Genomic DNA, 20,342 nt, shown 5'->3' on the forward strand with positions numbered 1-20,342 from the left:
GGTTTGTTACCTAAAGGTCAAACTGAGAGAGCATGGCCCAAGACCCCAGGCAAATAAAAATAGGTGTTTCCTATAAAGCACGTTAGTTGCATAAACTATCTGGCATGGCCCAAAGTGTCAAGTATACAAAGACACTCTTATTGGGCAGGATTTTCTAAGGTCTCAGAAGTTATCTCCCAGAAGCCAGTCAAGAGCCAGTCCTTTCTTTGAAATGTGCAGTGTTTGTGCTCCAAGCCCAACGAGTTAGCTATTTAATGCTCAATGGTGTTTTTTAGTTCTTCTATATCATTGTTGATTCTCTAGTTGTTCTATCAGCTGATGACAGAAAAATATTGAAGTCTCCAAACATGATTTTGGATTTGACTATTTCTCCTTCATCAGTTTTTGCTTCACACATTTTGCAGGTCTATTGTTTGATGCACAGACATTTAGAATTGCTATATCTTCTTGGTGGATTGGCTTTTTTGTCATTACGTAATGTTCCTCTGTGACTCTGGTAATTTTCTTTGCGCTGAAGTCTAATTTATCTGTTTAATATATCCATATTAGCATAGCATTCTTTTGATTAATGTTTGTGTGGCATATCTTTTTTCATCCTTTTAGTTTCAACCTGATCATATTGTTATATTTGTTTTTTTTTGTTTTTTTGTTTTTTTGTTTTGAGACGGAGTCTCGCTCTGTCGCCCAGGCTGGAGCGCAGTGGCTGGATCTCAGCTCACTGCAAGCTCCGCCTCCCGGGTTCACGCCATTCTCCTGCCTCAGCCTCCCGAGTAGCTGGGACTACAGGCGCCCGCCACCTCGCCCAGCTAATTTTTTGTATTTTTTAGTAGAGACGGGGTTTCACCGTGTTAGCCAGGATGGTCTTGATCTCCTGACCTCGTGATCCGCCCATCTCGGCCTCCCAAAGTGCTGGGATTACAGGCTTGAGCCACCGCGCCCGGCCATATTGTTATATTTGAAATGCATTTCCTTTAGACATTATATAGTTGAATTAGTTGAGTCATGTTTTTAATCCACTCTTCCAATTTCTTTTAATTGGTGTATTTAGATCATTTATATTAATGTAATTATTAATATATTAGAACTTAACTGCCATTTTATTTTTTGTTTTCTATTTGTTCTCTCTGGTTTTTTGCTTTTGTATGCTTTTTCCTGCCTATGAATTACTTAAACTTTTTCTTTATAATTCCATGTTAGTGTGTCTATAGTGCTTATGTTTCTCTTTGTATTGCTTTTTTAGTGGCTGCTCTCAGTGTTACTTTATATATACATACCCTATCAGAGTCTAATGTTAATCAGCATTTTACCAGTTCCAGTGAAGTACAGAAAACTTACCTCCCTTTCATGTGTCTGTATTCATTTCCTAGTGCCACCATGAAAAAGTACCACATAGGTGGCTTTAAACAACTAAAATTTATCGTATCACAGTTCTAGAGGCTAGAAGTCCCAGATGAAAATGTCTCAGGGCCATGCTCCCTCTGAAACCAGTTGGGAAACTTCTCTTCCTAGCTTCTAGTAGTTTGATAGCAAGCTTTGGCATTCCTTGACTTATAGCTGTATCACTCCAGTCTTTGCCTTTGTCACATGGCATTCTTCCCATGTCTCTGTGTCTTCAGATAGCTATCTTCTTATAAGGACACCAGTCATATTGGAGTAGGGCCCACCCTACTCTAATATAAACCCATCTTAAATAATTATATCTGCAAGGATTTTATTTCCAAATTAGGTAACATTCTAAAGTACTAGAGTTATGACGTCAACATACCTTTTTTAGAGGTGAAAAATTCAACTCATAAGAATGCCTTTAGCCTGACCCACTTAAAATATAATTGGTATATAATATATATATATGTATATTATATATACATATATATATATATATATATATTTTTTTTTTTTTTTTTTTTTTGAGCCAGAGTTTCACTCTTGTTGCCCAGGCTGGAGTGCAGTGGCGCGATCTTGGCTCACTGCAACCTCCACCTCCCGGGTTCAAGCAATTCTCCTGCCTCAGCCTCCCAAGTAGCTGGGATTACAGCACCTGCCACCATGCCTGGCTAATTTTTATATTTTTAGTAGAGACAAGGTTTCACCATGTTGGCCAGGCTGGTCTCAAACTCCTGACCTCAGGTGAGCCACCGTGCCCGGCTGTCTTTAATATTTTGTCTCCATGCATTTAGGACCATATCAGACAGTGTTATGATTTTTGCCTTAATCATAATACATAGTTTAGAAAACTCGAGAAGGAAAATGTGTTGTGTCCTCCCACATTTATATTCATTTCCATTGCTCTTTCTTCCTTCCTGATGTTCCATGATCCCTTTTTTCATCATTTCCTTTCTGTTTAGAGAACTTCCTTTAGCCATTTTTTAGGGTAGGTCTTCTGGAAATACAGTCTCTTAGGTTTCCTTCACCTAAGAATATCTTGATATTTATTTTGTTCCTAAAAGATGTATTTACTATATATAAAATTCTAGGTTGACAATTATTTTCTTTCAGAACTTGAAAAATGTCATGCCACTTCCTCTGCCCTTCATATTTTTTTAATGTAAAATTCTTTATCATTTGAATTGTTTTCCCCCATAGGTAAGATGTTGTTTGTCTCTCACTACTTCAAGATTTTCCTGTGTCTTTAGTTTTCAGAAGTTTGGCTATAGTTTGTCTTAATGTGAATTTCTTTGGGTTTAACATGTTTGAGCAGGGCTCATGCCTGTAATCCCAGGTACTTAGGAGGCTGAGGTGGGAGGATTGCCACTGCTTTGTCTGAGAGGGGAAATATTGCTTTATTATTTCTCACCATCTTGTTTCCACTGACACCCAAGTGGTGTGGCTATGGTATTTCTGGCCAGTGGTGAAAATTCTGACTCTCCAGTAGGTCTCTGACACTACCCCAGCAGGGAGGGAAAACAGTGTCTCATCATTGCCACAGGAAGATAGATATCCAAGCTCCTCACATGGTCTCTAAGGGAATGAGGAACTAATTACTGTGGGTGGGGATGAGAGTCCCAAGCCCTCACTACTTGGCCTTCTTAACCTGGCATGAGGTTGAAGCACCTTCTAATACCCTGAGGAGGATGGAAGTCTAGGCTCCCCATTCAGCCTTTGTGGCATGAGTGGGGAATCTATTGCATGGCAGGGTGACTATAATGTATTATATATTTCAAAATAGCTGAGATAGCAAATTTCAAATTTCTCACCACAAAAAAATAAGTGATGGGTGTGTTAATTAGCTTGATTTAATCATTCCACATTGTATACATATGTCAAAACATCACATTGCACTCCACAAATGTATATAATTATGCTTTATCAATTTAAAATAATATTAATTTTTTAAAAAGAAAACACATGGAACTCACCACTATATCATTTCTCAGGTCCCAAAGTCCCTAGTTAATCTGCTTTTTCTCAGCACCTTTCAGGGTCTTCTTATGTCTGTCTTACATATAATGCCCAGCATTTTTAGTTTTACTTAGTGGAATGAATATGAAAAAGTACATCCACTTCATCTTCCCAGGAGCCCAAGTCCCAGTTTATTCTGTTTTTAATTTAGGTCCCTTAGGCAAATATAAAGAAGCATAAAATACAGTCCTTGACTTAAATCAAGTCTGATAGACAGGGTACCAATACTTTTAGAAATACAAATGACAGACCTTTAAAAAGCACTTAACAGTGGCAATCCTGTGAAATAAAAGCAACTTTCTTCCATCTGTCTTGCACAGCTTCTTTCCTGTATGTCCATTTGTTGATCATTTCATTTAGCACTGGTCATTGTTTCCTTATCTGTCTGCTCAACTGCACTGTGAGCTTCTTAAAGTCTTAGTTATCTTGGTAATCCCTGGATCCCAGGATAGTGCTTATCCATAAATGTTTTTTAAAATCAAATTGAAACTCTTAAAACTTTTGTTACTTTTAATTTGTCTGATGAAACATCTGAAAATTCCTCCTGTAACAAAACACCTAGAAATTCTAGATATAATATAACAAACATCCGTTAAATGCCCAGATGAGTTCAAAAGAACATAAAATTCCAGGCTGGACGTGATGACTAATGCCTATAATTCCAGCACTTAGGGAGGCCAAGGCAGGAAGATGACTTGAGCCCAGGAGTTTGATACCAGGCTGGGCAATAATAGGGAGACCTAGTCTATACAAAGAGAAATTTAAAAATTAGTCAGGTGTAGTGATGCCTGCCTATAGTCCTAGCTATTTGGGAGGCTGAGATGGGAGAATCACTTGAGCCCAGGACATTGAGGCTGCACTGAGCCATGATTGTACCACTGCACGCCAGCCTGAGCAACAGAGAAAGACTCTGTCTCAAGATAATAACAATCCAAAGCATCTATATTAGGCCATTACTGCATTGCTATAAAGAAATACTAGAGACCAGGTAACTTATAAAGAAAAGAAGTTTAATTGGTTGACAGTTCCTTAGGCTTTACAGAAAGCATGTTGTGGCATCTTCTTGGCTTCTGGGGAGGCTTCAGGAAGCTTACAATCATGGCAGAAGGCAAAGGGGAGCAGACATGCCACATGGCAAAAGCAGGAACAAGAGAGAGTAGGGGAGGTGCCGTACACTTTAAACAATCATATCTCTTGAGAACTCACTCACTACCACAAGAACAGAACTAAGCCATGAGAGAGCGCCCCCATGACTCAAACACCTCCCACCAGGCCCCCACTTGGAACACTGGGAATTACATCTCAACATGAGGTCTGGAGGGGGCATCAGATCCAAAGAAGGAGCTGCAAACTACAGTGACAAATGAGTACTTAGATCATGGTCAACTGGCCAGGCACAGTGGCTCACACATGTAATCCTAATACTTTGGGAGACTACAGTGGGAGGACTGCTTGAGCCCAGGCATTCAAGACCAGCTTGGCAAAGAAGTAAGAACCCACTTCTACAAAAAAAAATTAATAAATTAGGTAGGTGTGGTGGCACATACCTTTAGTCCCAGCTACTCAGCAGGCTGAGGCAGGAGGATTGATTGAGCCCAGGGAGTCAAGGCTGCAGTGAGTCATTATCACACCACTGCACTCCAGCCTGGGCAACAGAGTGAGACCCTGTCGCAAAAAAGAGAGAGAGAACGAGATTGTGGTAAACTTCAAGGCATTTGAAGATGCCACAAAACCAGAGCCTTAGGTTTGAATAGCCACAAAACAGAAGGCAGTTTTTGGTATGTTTCAGACTGGCAATTGGAACTATTTATTTCCTCATCACCATACACACACATATACAAATAAAGCCAGGACCATTAAAGAGGTATATTGTCAGTGAAGGGCTGGGCTAGAAAAAATTTGCTGTCTAGGCCGGGCGCGGTGGCTCAAGCCTGTAATCCCAGCACTTTGGGAGGCCGAGACGGGCGGATCACGAGGTCAGGAGATCGAGACCATCCTGGCTGATACAGTGAAACCCCGTCTCTACTAAAAAATACAAAAAAACTAGCCAGGCGAGGTGGCGGGCGCCTGTAGTCCCAGCTACTCGGGAGGCTGAGGCAGGAGAATGGCGTGAACCCGGGAGGCGGAGCTTGCAGTGAGCCAAGATCACGCCACTGCACTCCAGCCTGGGCGGCAGAGCGAGACTCTGTCTCAAAAAAAGAAAAAAAAGAAAAAAAAGAAAAAATTTGCTGTCTAACAGAAAGAATTGACAAGGCAACTTGTCTTTCAGCCTCAGTTTTAGGTAGGAAAAATGACTCCTCCCCTAAGAATTTGTAAAGAAATGTATTCTTAATGGAGGCCCCTCTGGATTTCTGTAGATGGAGATCAAACATGTACATAATAATTCTAAAACCATGGGAAGGAATAAGCCACCATAAACAAAAGTCAGGAAAAACAAATAACCTCCCTCAAATCAGATGCTGAAATACAAAGTAACAATTTAGAAAATATTTAATAAAATAAAAGAGAAATCGAAAATGAGACCAAGGCACAGGAGATTATCAAAAATGAAAATCAAGATATGAAAGAGAATCAAAGAACTTCTGACCTTAAAAATAAAGTCGGCCAGGCGCGGTGGCTCACGCCCTTAATCCCAACACTTTGGGAGGCCAAGGCAGGCAGATCACTTGAGGTCAGGAGTTCGAGACCAGCCTGGCCAACATGGTGAAACCCCGTCTGTACTAAAATTGCAAATATTAGCCAGGCATGGTGGTGGGTGCCTGTAATCCCAGCTACTTGGGAGGCTGAGGCAGGAGAATCACTTGAGCCCAGGAGGTGGAGGTTGAAGTAAGCCAAGATCGCGCCACTGCACTCTAGCCTGGGCAATAGAATAAGACTCCATCTCAAAAAAAGAAAAAAGAAAAGAAAAATAAAATAAAATCATCTAAATAAAAAAATGGATAAGTAAAAAATATACTAACACAGCTGAAGTTAGAATTAGTGAACTGGAAGATAACCTAAAGAAATAAGCCCGATAACATCACAGAGAAATAACATTTAATTGCCTTTCCAAAATGAGAGAATAGCAAAAATGGGGAAAGAAGAGGTATTCAAAGAGATAACAGATGAGAATTCTCTAGAACTGACAAAGGACATGACTCCTTGGCTTCAAAAACAAGAAATTCCAAGCAAGACAAATAAATGAAAATCTTTCTCAGGTGTGGCAGATGTGATAGATTAGCATGGTTCCAGCCTCCTTCTAGTGTGCCTTCCAGTACTACAGATGCTAAAAGGTTAAAAGCTTTATTTCCCATATTTCCTTTGCAGGTAAGATTCCAAGTAACACTCGGGTTCTGCCAATCACATGTATTAACATGAGGCTTGAATTCAGAACCAGTTAAGTGAGGGAAGAGAAGTGGTAGTATGTAAAGAAGTGGTAGTATCCATTTACTGGTGTGGATCTAGGGTATGCATCATGACTGGTGCAAACAGGTCTGATGGCAGGTTCCTGATCTGTAATTATACTAAGGTAGTTTGATGCTGGGTGCAGAAGTTGGTCCAGAGGCTTCCCAATTCTCTAGCTTCCTAATTGTGACAAAGAAAAAAGTTCCTTTGGCAAGATTTTTCTGTGGTAGTGTTCATCAGTCATTCCGGAAAAGCCTATGACTTGCTCATTCAGCATTTCTGTTGAAATTCAAAGTATTAAATTCTTTTCGGCTTACCATCTAGTTGTTACTAGTCTCTACAATAGAATCTTCATTGATACCTGTAGAAAAAGCATACTGAAGATGCTGAAATCCAAAGACAAAGATCTTAAAAGCATTCAAATATTTAAAAAAAAAAAAAAAAAAACACATATTACCAACAAAGGAATAACTGTTGGTCTGCAGACTTACCAACAGCAATCATGGAAGCCAAAACACATATGGACTGTTATCTTTAAAGTACTGAGAGAAATTAACCATCAGCTTAGAATTCTATACCCAAATATCTTTCAAGAACAAGGGTAAGATAAAGACAATTTGAAACAAACAAAAATGGAGAGATTTTGCCAATACACCTCACTAAAATATTCTTTAAGAGATATTCTTGAGGCAGAAGAGCTGAGATGCAAGAAAGAACAATAAAGAAGAAAAAATGATAAACCAGTGGGAATATTTGAACAAAATATTGTGACTGCTTAAAATAATGTGTCATTTGAAAAAATAAAAATATACAAAGTGGAACAAATGGACAAAATAACATGTATAATGGAAGAGGATAATCGAAGTTACATAGTTTCTACATCAAGAAACTTGTTATTTGGGAAGAGAATACATTCAGTGATTAGTTTTCATGTTTACATATGCATTTTTGGTAACCACTAAAAATGGTAATTGACTTTACAATATCTTTCAGAAACATGGAGGAGTAAATAAGATTCTAAAAACTGGATCCAAAAGGAAGTTAGACTAGAACTTTTAATAATCAACAAAAAGTTAAGGCATCATTTAAAACAAATGCATTCACTAGATCAGTAATAAGATTCAATTTACCAGAAAGAAATGGCAAATTCTAAACTTTTATGGAAATTTTTAAGCAAAAATTGACAGAATTTACAAAGATAAATAGACAATGCTCCATCATGCTGAAATACTTTAACACACTAACTCAGACAAAAAAAATATATAAATATGGATATAGATAAAATCTGAGTAACACAATAAGAAAATGATCTTGTACTCTTAATATTTAAAATATGTAAACCTTTCTCAAACATGCATAGAATAATTATTAATTCTACTCGATACTAGCTTTAGAGCAAGGTTCGACAAACTTTAAAGCAGTAGTCCCCAACCATTTTGGCATCAGGGACCAGTTTCATTATAGACAATTCTTCCACGGATTGGGGTGGAGGGATGGTTTCGGGATGATTCAAGAGCATTATATTTATTGTGTACTTTATTTCTGTTATTATTACATTGTAATATGTAATGAAATAATTCTACAATTCAACATAATGTAGAATCAGTGGGAGTCCTGAGCTTGTTTTCCTGCAACTAGACGGTCCCATCTGAGGGTGATGGGAGATAGTGACAGATCATCAGGCATTAGATTCTCATAAGGAATGCACAACCTAGATCCCTTGCATGTGCAGTTCATGATAAGGTTCATGCTCCTATGAGAATCTAATCAATCTAAACCATTGATCTGACAGGAGGCAGAGCGCAGGCAATAATGCTCATTCCCCCCATTCACCTTCCTGTGCAGCCTGGTTCTTAACAGGCCACAGACCAATATTGGTCCATGGCCCGGGGGTTGGGGACCCCTGCTTTAAAGAACTGATGTAATTGGCCAGACACGGTGGCTCACCCCTATATATAATCCCAGCACTTTGGGAGGCTGAGGATCACTTGAGGTCAGGAGTTTGAGACCAGCCTGGCCAACATGGTGAAACCCCATCTCTACTAAAAATACAAAAATTAGCCAGGCATGGTGGTGGGTGCCTGTAATCCCAGCTACTCAGGAGGCTGAGGCAGGAGAATCACTTGAACCCGGGAGGCAGAGGTTATAGTGAGCTGAGATCGCACCACTGCACTCCAACCTGGGCGGCAGAACAAGACTCAGTCTCAAAAAAAAAAAAAAACTGGTTTCATGCACAGGTGTTCTCTGACTACAGTGTAATTAATTTAAGCAAAACAAACAATTAGTCAAAATGGCCCACATTTTTGGAAACCTAAAACCACATGTCTAAATACTCATGAGTAAAAAAAGAAATCATAATGGAAATTTTAAAATACTTAGAATGGAATCATAATGAAAATTCTACAAATCTAAGTAGGATATAGGTAAAATGGTTTTTTGAGGGAAATGTATAACATTAGATGTCTACCTTAGAAATAGGCTGAAAAATAATGAACTAAGCATTCAATTTCAAGAATTAGAAAACAAAGCTCGCTTTGGCAGCACATATACTAAAATTGGAACAATACAGAGATTAGCATCACCCCTTTAAAAAAAATGTTTTTTAAGAATTAGAAAACAGATCAATAGACTATACCTGAAGATAAATGAAGAATGGAAATAAAGGGCAGAAATTAATGAAAGATAAAACAGAAACACAATACTGAAGATCACTAGGTATCTAATTTTGCTCCCTTCTGAAACTCCACTAAAACTACAACAAAGGAATTTACTTGAAAGAAATAAGCCCGCAAGGAGGAGACTCAATAAAATGTTAGAAGCTGGAACATAGATAGACTACTACTAACTGCCTTAACAGGCCCAAGAAAGACAAATTCTGAGCCAGGAACCTTCAGTTTACATCACAGAATTTTCTCAAGTATTGGGCATTAGCAGTAACAGGAGGTTTGGAAAAGGAGATAGAAGAGAGATCTAAAATGAGAATTGGTTAAAAGCAGATCCCCTCATCCATTTCATAGCAATGAGTAATTACAGAAGTCTGAAGATTTATTCTCTGGAAAGGGTAAACAATGTGTCTACACTAAATTTTGCCAGGCACAATTGAGCATATGAATAGCATACTGAAATCAGGGGAAACTGGGTGAGGTTATACTTTCTGAATGCTGACTGCAAAGAACTCTAGGCAAAAAAAATGAGAGTCTTCTTTTAGGGAATATGGTCGACCTAAAAGACCTAAAAATACTGATATTGGGGGTTCCCTCAACAACTGTCCCAGCAAAATAGCCCTACAGTGACGGTTACTAGTCCAAAGACCTCAACCACATGCTTAGGGCTTTTATGATCACCTTTTTAGTCTCCCTTTTTAGATTATTAAAAATGAGACGACAGTGTCACACATGATGAATGAATCCAATATGAAAGATGGAGGCCAAAACAAATAATAAGGGAAGGAGGAACCAACTTATGCAGAAGTAATAAAGCTTCAAAAACAATAAATATTAATTCATTAATATTCCTAGCAATATACCATGCCTATGAATCAAAAATAGGATGGTATTTTTTTTAATGAACATTCAGAGAATTTAAAAAATCTTAAAAATTAAAAATATGAGCCAAGTGTAATCCCAACACTTTGGGAGCCCAAGGTGGGAGGATCATTTGAGGCCAGGAGTTTGAGACCAGCAGGCAACATTGTGAGACCCTGTCTCTACCAGAAATAATAATAATAATAACTAGTTTGGCATGGTGGCACGCTCTTGAGGTCCTAATTACTCGAGAGGCTGAGGTGGGAGGATTACTTGAGCCCTGGAGTTTGATGTTACAGTGAGCTATGATCGCACTACTGCACTCTAGCCTGGGCAACAAAGCAAGACTTTCTGTCTAATTTTAAAAATATATATATATAATAAAAAGCTGAAGTGTTTAAAAGTACAGTTAAAGAAGACACTCTGAGTATAGGACAAAAAAAAAGAGAAAGAAATGGCAGATAGAATAGATTCAATAGAAATATTACTGAATAATGTTGAGCCAGAATAGAAGAACCAACATCAAAAAGGAGACAGAGGCAGAGAACAGAGAAAATGGAAGAGAAGCAATTACCAAAATAATTCAAGAAAACATTATATAATTGATAGGCATGAGTTATTAGACTGAAAGAGCTCACTGGATACCCAGCACAATGGATAGAAATAGACCTATGGCAGTTTCAGAGTTCCAGAACAAGGAAGGATTCCAGAAAGTATATAAGTTGAGAGGCAGGAATATATACAAAGGATCAGGAATCAAAATGGCTTTGGGCTTGCCAAAGCAACATTGGAACTAGGAGACCAATGCCTTCAAATTTCTAAAGGAAAATTATTTCTAAGCTAGAATTCTACAGGCAGCCAAACTATCAGTAAAATACAGAGAAAAATATATTTTCACACATTCCAAGATCTCAAAAAAACTTACATCATTAAATACTGCTCAAGAACCTACTGAAAGATGTGCTTCACCAAAATGAGAGTACTACAAAAAGGAGGAGTGCATGGGATACAAGACAGGAGATCCAAGGAAAGAGAGAGGTGAAGGCAGTTCCTAAGGTGCAGGTGATGGAAAGGGATTTCTCAGATGACAGCTGTATGCTAGACAGGCAGGCAGTCCAGAATAAAGCAGTGTGATAGAGAAAGATAGAGAGACACATATATTGAGTGCCTTCTGTATTCTACACTCTTGCACCTGATACTATATGGGTAGTAAGTCCCCTTAGCCTTTCATGGACCATGTACTGATGTTCTTGCTCTCCCCTTCCCGCCCTGGTACCTGGATAACCAAAGACATTCATTTTACCCCACAGAAGAGTTTTGGTTTGAATTGCCCCTGAGAGCTGAAGATTGGCCATGGTAAGTAAGTTTAGAAGCAGAAAACAGATAGCACCCTACCCCCACTGATCATATTCCTGTCATATTTCAGTACCTGGCCCACACTGCCAGAAGCCTTCACTGTGTTGAGGCTTATGTTTCTTAGGACTCATTATTGCCCTCCCCAAATGGGGGCTATGATAAACTCTGAAAAATTGAAGCCAGACTGTGACTCTTTTAAGCTTATCTTCTCTTGAGAACCTTCATCAAACAGTGGTAATAATGCCTTTTCCATACATTGCCAGGTTTGTGCTTTCCTGATCGTTTTTAAACTAATTACCTTTTACATTCACTTATATGCCAATACACAGTTAAGTAAAACAAAATTGAAAAATGTATTATTGCCATTCACCATATTTAAAAAATAAAGGACAAAGGCAGACCAGTCTTTAGAAAATTAAAATTAAAAATTAAAAGGAAAATTACATACCAAGATTTAGACTAAAGCATTCTGTAAAATTCAACACCTATTTATGTTCAAAAACAAAACAAAACCCTTTACAAACTAGTAATAGAAAGGAACTTTCTTAACCTATAATTCTATAGCATATAAAACACCTAGTCATGACATGTATTTTTTTAATCCCTTTAAAAATCAAGAATAAAACTAGGATATATATTATAATTACTTCTATTCAACATTATACTGGTGGAAATCCTACCCAACATTTTACTTGCAAATGACATGATCATGTATAGAAAATATCACAGGACATGTACAAAAAAAGCTGTTAGAGGGCCAGGCGCAGTGGCTCACGCCTGTAATCCCAGCACTTTAGGAGGCTGAGGTGGGCGGATCACGAGGTCAAGAGATCGAGACCATCCTGGCCAACATGGTGAAACCCCGTCTCTACTAATAAACTATAAAAATTAGCTGGGCGTGGTGGCACACGCCTGTAGTCCCAGCTACTTGGGAGGCTGAGGCAGGAGAATCGCCTGAACCTGGGAGGTGGAGGTTGTAGTGAGCCAAGATTGAGCCACTGCACTCCAGCCTGGTGACAGAGCAAGACTCCATCTCAAAAAAAAAAAAAAAAAAAAAAAAAAAAAAAAAAGGCTGTTAGAAGCAATAAGTGAAATTTAGCAGAGGCACAAGATTCTAGTCAGTGATTCAAAATCATATTTCTCTGTTCTAGCAGTGAACTATTAACAAAATTTTGTAAAGTATAATTTACAATAACATCAAAATACATTAAATGTTTAAGGATTAAATTTAACAAAATATGCAAGAGCTGTACATTGAAAACTACACAGTACAGTTTTTTTTGTTGAGAGAAATTGAAGAGCTAGACAAATAGTCAGATATACCATTTAATGGATCAGAAAAATTAATATTGTTAAGATGCCAGTTCTCCAATCCTGATTTGTAGGTTCTGCAGGCTTTTTGGTAAAAATGGAGAAACTGATTCTGACATTAACATGGGTATGCAAAAGACTGTGAATAGCCAAAACAGTTTTTGAAAAGGAACAAAGTTAGAGGACTTGCATGACTTGACTTACTCTGTGCTGCTACTAAGACAATGTTGTATTGGTGGTAATAATGAAATATAAATCAATAGAACATCCAAAAATAGACCCACACACCCATACTGACCTGATTTTCAAAAATATGTCAAGGTAATTCAGTGGAGAAAAGATAATCTTTTCAACAAATTTTGCTGGGACAAATGAATATACTTAGGACAAAGAAAATGAACTTCAACCTCACACCAATATAAAAATTTAATACAAGTGAATTCTATTAAATGTACATTATATCTCTAAATGTAAAAACTAAGATTATAGAATTTCTAAAAGAAAATATAGGAGGTATTTTTGGTTTGGCAAAGATTTATTAATAAAAAGCACAAACTATAGACAAAAAATTGACAAACTGAACTTCATCAAAATTTCAAACTTTTGTTCTTCAGAATATAGTATTCAGAAAATAAAAGGCAAGCCACAGACTTGGAGAAACTACTTGCAAAATATACATCCAACAAAGGACCTACATGTAAAATAAAGAAAGAATTCTTACAACTGAATAATAAGAAGGCAAACAACAATGTATCAAAGAAGATGTATGGATAGTAAATAACTACATGAAAGATGTTCAAAAACATTAGTCATTAGGGAAATGCAAATTAAAACCACAATGAGATACCACTACACACCTACTAAAACAGCTAAAGTGAAAAAGACTGACTTCAAACCAAGTCCTCATGAAGATGTGGAACATTTGGAACACTTATACATGCCTGGTGGGAATGTAAAATGGTACAGCCACTTAGGAAAACAGTGTAGCAGTTATCTTGAAAAATTAAATATTCACCTGCCATACAATCCAGCCATTCTTCTCCTAGCTATTTACCCAAGAAAAATGAAAACATATGTCTATATAAAGTGTTATTTGTGAATGTTCATAGCTGCTTTATTTGTAATAGTCAAAAACTGGAAACCCGCATTTGGACAGAGAAACAAATTGTGCTGTGACCATACAATGGAGTACCTACTCAGAAGTAAAAGGAAATGAAGTATTGATAACATAATAACATAGATGAATCTCAAAGAATTATGTCAGATGAAAGAAGCTATACAATCAGGGGTATATATGGTATGATTCCATTTATATAGCATTCTAAAAATCACATTGGGAGGCCGAGACGGGCGGATCACGAGGTCAGGAAATCGAGACCATCCTGGCTAACACGGTGAAACCCCGTCTCTACTAAAAAAATACAAAAAACTAGCCAGGTGAAGTGGCGGGCGCCCATAGTCCCAGCTACTTGGGAGGCTGAGGCGGGAGAATGAGCTGAGATCCGGCCACTGCACTCCAGCCCTGGCAACAGAGCAAGACTCCGTCTCAAAAAAAAAAAAAAAATGCAAATTGAACTTTTGGAGGTGGTGGATATCTTGATTGTGTTGGTGGTTTCATGGGTATATACAGATGTACTGATCAGAGAGACACTTTAAATATATTTAATAGTTTAAATGTAAGTCAGTTATACCTCACTGAAGCTATAAAACATAGGTAAGCTGATACTATTTTCAGTACCTCACCAAGCTTCAATTTCCTCATCAGTGAAGTAAAAATAATACCTGCCTCACAGGGATTATTTGAACATTTTGTGTATGGTATGTGTGTGCATGCACACCCGTCCACAATACCCCCATATCACTCTCTCTTTATCAGGCCTTATTTTTCTTCAAAGCAATTATAATTATGTATTTGATTGTTTACCTCCCCCAGCTATACTGTAAATTCTTTGAGAACAAAAACTTTACCTATTGATAATTACCTTCCCAAATGCTTAGAACAATGTCTGGTACACAGCACTCCATATATATTATTAAGTGATTTAATGAGTGAATATGTGTGTGTGTGTGTGTGTGTGTGTGTGTGTGTGTGTAACTACATTGCCTTACATGGAGTATATGACTCAACCTACATTGATAGCTAATCCACTATCCCCCTGCCTCTTCCATGGGACCAAAAAAGTTATCAGGTACTTTCAGATTACCTTCCCAATACATTTATTAAAGTCTTCATGGCTTACTTCTCGGCACCTTTTAATGGCTACATATAGTAGGCAAATTATTAGAAAATTTGATAGGTCTGCTTTTACTATCAACAAAAACTTTTCCTTCTAATGAAACTGATGTCTTCTTGCCAGGCAAGGTAGCACATGTCTATATTCCCAGCTGTTTGGGAGACTGAGATGGGAGGATCCCCTTGAGCGCAGGAATTTGAGGCTGGAATGTACAATGATCACACCTGTGAATAGCCACTGCACTCCAGCCTGGGCAACATAGTGAGATCCCAGCCCTTATAAAAAAGGAAGAAAGTGATGGCTTCAATTTCTGATCATGACATGACTTGAGAAAATTTTATTTTGCTTTTCTTTTTTCCCCCCACAGGGTTTATCCATGGCTTAGAGGACTGGGTTATACATCATTGGGTATATTTTTATTGGGATTTTTATTTTGGAATATAGATAACATATTTTGTGATTCACTGAGGTAAGATATATTTTCATTTCTTCAGAAATATTTTTGGAAAGATTTTATTAAGTAGAGAATTTTATAAACATATAGAAATAATAGTGCTCTGAAATGAATTTTTACTATTGTTGACATTTAAAAGATATGTACAGTATAATAAAGTTAGCTTATTGGAATGCCTGTTTAAATTACCTAAAATTTTGGACCTGAGACTTTTTCATAACCTCTGTAGGGTTTAGGTTTTGTGTGTGTGGGCATCACAGAACTATATAGTTAATCAAATGTTGACTATTCCTTTGAAACCTGCCTGATCTGCTTCAGTGAATAAAGAAGACTGATTTGTAACAAGCATATGAAAAATATGTATATAAATATACACTTTCATATGCTTAATGTTATTTTCTAAAAAAGCAAGTGTTTTTTTACCATCTTTTCAGCAATCATATATTGCCAGGAGTTTGAATCTTAGACTTAGGTGTCTCTGGATTCTAGTCTCTCATTAAGACTCTGTCTTTCTGGCCTCTTTTCCATGAAATGAGCATGCTGAATAGGTTAAACAGGTGGGTCATTCCAACTCCAAATCCTGTGAACTAACAATTTTGCATAAACAGAACAGAGGAAGGTACTAAACAGTACTACAGGAAGGCAATCAACAAAATTCAGACTGTGAGAAATCTACAGAATGAATGACCTGGTCTCTTCAACAGATAAATTGCAGAGGCACAGCCAGGCACGGTGGCTCATGCCTGTAATCTCAGCACTTTGGGGGGCTGAGGGGGTGGATCACTTGACGTCAGGAGTTCAAGACCAGCCTGGCCAACATGGTGAAACCCTGTCTCTACTAAAAATATAAAAATTAGCTGGGCTTGGTGACGTGTGCCTGTAATCCCAGCTACTTGGGAGGCTGAGGCAGGAGACTCCAGCTTGGGCGACAGAGCGAGACTCCATCTCAAAAAAAAAAAAAAAAATTGCAAAGGCAGGAAAAAAGAGAGAGGAGGAACATATAGATTAAGAGACTTAGATATATCAACCAGATACAATGTGTTGGCCTTTTTTGGATTCTGATTCAAACAAACTAACTATTTAAAAAAATAAAGTATAAGAAATTTGGAACTTCGATGATCAGTAACTGAAACTTTTATGATATTAAGGGAGTATTATTATTTTTAGGTGTGAAAATGTGGTTGTGTTTTAGGGAGGTTTTCATATTTGAGAAATACATACTAAAATATTTAGAAATAAAATGATATAGTATCTGGGATTTGCTTCAAAAAGATATAAGAGAGAAAAGTGTCTAAGGGTTTAGATGACACGAATTGACCATAAATTATCATTGTTGAATACTGTTCCTCAGAATGTACTTTGGATAACAATGTGGCAGACTACAGGAAGCTTAAGGCAATTAAATAACTGCTGTTTTGAGAATGATATTTCAAAATGCTCTAAGACTATCAGCGTTAGTTGCTAAATATTTTAAAAATTTAACATGGTGATTTTCTCCCTCTCTTCACACAGGAACTTTCGAAAGAAGGTACCACCTATCATAGGTATTACCACACAATTTCATGCATGGTGGCATATTTTAACTGGCCTTGGTTCCTATCTTCACATCCTTTTCAGGTAGGAAATAGAGACTTTTTTAGCCTTGTACTAGAGTTTGTTTTTTTTTCTTTATTGTTTAAAATAGGATGATGTAAATACTTTTTAAACACTAGAAAATTCACAAACATGAAAATTAAATAGTATACTCTTGGACAAACATTGGGTCAAAGAAGAAATGAAAAAATTAGAAAATACCTTGAGACAAATGAAAACAAAAATACAACATACCAAAACTTATGAGATGCAGCGAAAGCAGTACTAAGAGAAGTTTATAGAAATTAATGCCACATTTAAAAGGAAGAGAGATCTCAATGAAACTTTACACCTCAAAGAACTAGGAAAAGAAGAACAAATTAAGCCCAAATTTGGCAGAAGGAAAGAAATAACATGGAGCAGAAATAAACAAAATAGAAAAATTTTAAAAAATCTATGAAACTAAGAGTTGGGGTACTGAAAGATCACCAGAATTGACAAATCTCAGTTAGACTAACAAAAAAAAAAGAGACAGAAGACTCAAATAAATAAAATCAGAAATAAAAGAGACATTACAGTGCTGCCACAGAGATAAGAAGAATCATACAATTATATGCCAACAAATTGGATGACTTAGAAGAAATGGACAATATCCTAGAAACGTAGAACCTACCAAGACTGAGTTGTGAAGAAATAGAACAGACCTCTAACTAGGTCAAAACATTCATAAAAGTAAGCAAGCAAGACACAAACAAATGAAAAGACATCCTGTGTTCATGGATTAAAAGACAAAGTTGTTAAAATGTTCATACTACCCAAAGCCATCTACAGATCCAATGCAATCTCATTTAGAATTCCAAAGACATTTTTTACAGAAATAGAAAAAATAATTCTAACATTCATATGGAACCACAAAAGGCCACAGGTAGCCAGATCAATCTTGAAAAAGAGCAGACCTGAAACATCACACTTCTTGATTTCAAAATAAACAAAACATGCATAACTTTTTTGTTGTTGTGCTTTTCAGGTATTGTATTTTTTACAAGTTGAAAGTTTGTGGCAGCCCTGCATTAAGCAAGTTTATAGGTGACATTTTTCCAGCAGCATGTGCTCACTTCATGTTTCTGTCTTATTTCTGTAATACTGACAATATTTCAAATTTTATTATTATTATATCTGTTATGGTGATCTGTGATCAGTGATCTTTTTTTTTTTTTTTTTTTTTTTTGGAGACAGAGTCTCCCCCAAGCTAGAGTGCAGTGGCACGATGTTGGCTCACTGCAACCTCTGTCTCCTGGGTTCAAGTGATTCTCCTGCCTCAGCCTCCCAAGTAGCTGGGATTACAGGCATGCGCCACCACGCCTGGCTAATTTTTGCGCTTTTAGTAGAGATAGGCTTTCACCATGTTGGTCAGGCTGGTCTCAAACTCCTGACCTCAAGTGATAATCCCACCTTGGCCTCCCAAAATGCTGGGATTACAAGTGTGAGCCACTGTGCCTGGCCTGTGATTAGTGATCTTTGATGTTACTATTGTAATTGTTTTGAGGCACCACAAACCATGCACATATAAGACAGTGAACTTAATAAATGTTGTATGTTTCGACTGCTCTACCAATTGACCACTCTCCAGTCTCTTTCCTTCTCCAGTCTCCCTATTCCCTAAGAGAAAACAAAGTTTAAAATAGGCCGATTAATAACCCTACAGTGGCCTCTAAGTGTTCAAGTGAAAGGAAGAGTTACACATCTCTCACTTTAAATCAAAAGCTAGAAATGATTAAGCTTAGTGAGGAACGTATGTTGAAAGCTGAGATAGGCCAAAAGGTAGGCATCTTGTGCCAAAGAGTTACCCAAGTTGTGAAGGCAAAGGAAAAGTTTTTGAAGGAAATTAAAAGTGCTACTCCAGAGAACACATGAATAATGAGAAAGTGACACAGCCTTATTTCTGATGTGTAGAAATTTCTAGTAGTCTGGATAAAAGATCAGACCAACCACAACACTGCCTTAAGCCAAGGCCTACTCCAGATCAAGGCCCCAACTCACTTCAATTCTGTGAAGGCTGAGAGAAGTAAGGAAGCTGCAGAAGAAAAGTTTGAAGCTAGCAGAGATTGGTTCATGAGGCTTAAGGAAAGAAGCCATCTCTGTAACATAAAAGTGCAAGGTGAAGCTGCAGCAAGTTATCCAGAAGATCTAGCTAAGATTATTGATGAAAGTGGTTACACTAAACAACAGACTTTTAATGTAGATGAAACAGCCTTTTATTGGAAGAAGATACTATCTAGGATTTTCATAACTAGAGAGGAGAAATCAATGCCTGGCTTCAAAGCTTCAAAGGACATGTTGTGACTCTCTTGTTTGGAGCTAATGTAGCTGATGACCTTAAGTTGAAGTCAGTGCTCACTTTCTATTTTGAAAGTCCTATGGCCCTTAAGAATTATGCTAAATGTACTCTGCTTGTGCTGTATAAAATGGAACATCAAAGCCTAGATTACAGCACATCCATTTACAGCATGGTTTACTATTTTGAGTAGGTGCTCAAAAAAAACTGGTTGCTGAACAAATGAAGCATATACTCATGTCTTTTTTTTTTCTTGCTTTGTACATGCAGAAGCACTATGGTTAAGTTTGTCAGTACACCAGTTTGTATGAATTTAAAAACGAATCTGAAAAGCTTTCCCCCTCCCACTTTTCTTTCAGTTTGTATACAAGAACACTTTACCTGAGATATAGGCCAAAAGTGAAGGTAAGTCCACTTCTTAGGTCCTGTGTGTGTGTTGGGGGTTTGGTACTGGGAGTATAGGATGGAGGTGGAAGAAGAAAGGGGAGTTTGCAAAGGTAGTGGAACAAACACAGGCTTTGGAACCAAAGGCACTGAATCTTTCATTTACGACTGCATGTTCTCGGACAAATCTCTTTAAGCCTTAGTTTCCTCAACAATAAAATTGAGCTGCTAATAACTACATTGCAGAGTTGTTTTAAAGATCAGAGATAATTTATATGCCCAGCTCCATGTTTGACAGTCAAAGCTTAATAAATTTAAATAAACTCAATAAAAATACTCTCTGATATCTGGTCCAAGACTAGAAGGAATAAACTGAAACTGTGCTTAGG

The 20,342-nt window shown here is 37.4% G+C and overlaps 1 protein-coding gene across 9 annotated transcripts in view; it reads left to right on the top strand.

Annotated features, from left to right (window-relative positions):
- ACER3 (alkaline ceramidase 3) overlaps nucleotides 1–20,342 on the top strand; it is a 167,519-nt gene that overhangs the window by 143,090 nt on the left and 4,087 nt on the right. For all 9 annotated transcript variants that reach the window (XR_012423548.1, XM_015435518.4, XM_065528747.2 and 6 more), the window contains 3 exons: nucleotides 15,576–15,677; nucleotides 17,175–17,279; nucleotides 19,929–19,974. Coding sequence is in view for 8 of the 9 variants with exons in the window: in XM_015435518.4 (XP_015291004.1) it covers nucleotides 15,576–15,677; nucleotides 17,175–17,279; nucleotides 19,929–19,974 (253 nt within the window). In the remaining variant the exon portion in view is untranslated. The remainder of the gene's footprint in view (nucleotides 1–15,575; nucleotides 15,678–17,174; nucleotides 17,280–19,928; nucleotides 19,975–20,342) is intronic.

This window comes from Macaca fascicularis, chromosome 14, assembly GCF_037993035.2.
Source record: "Macaca fascicularis isolate 582-1 chromosome 14, T2T-MFA8v1.1".
NCBI lineage: Eukaryota > Metazoa > Chordata > Mammalia > Primates > Cercopithecidae > Macaca > Macaca fascicularis.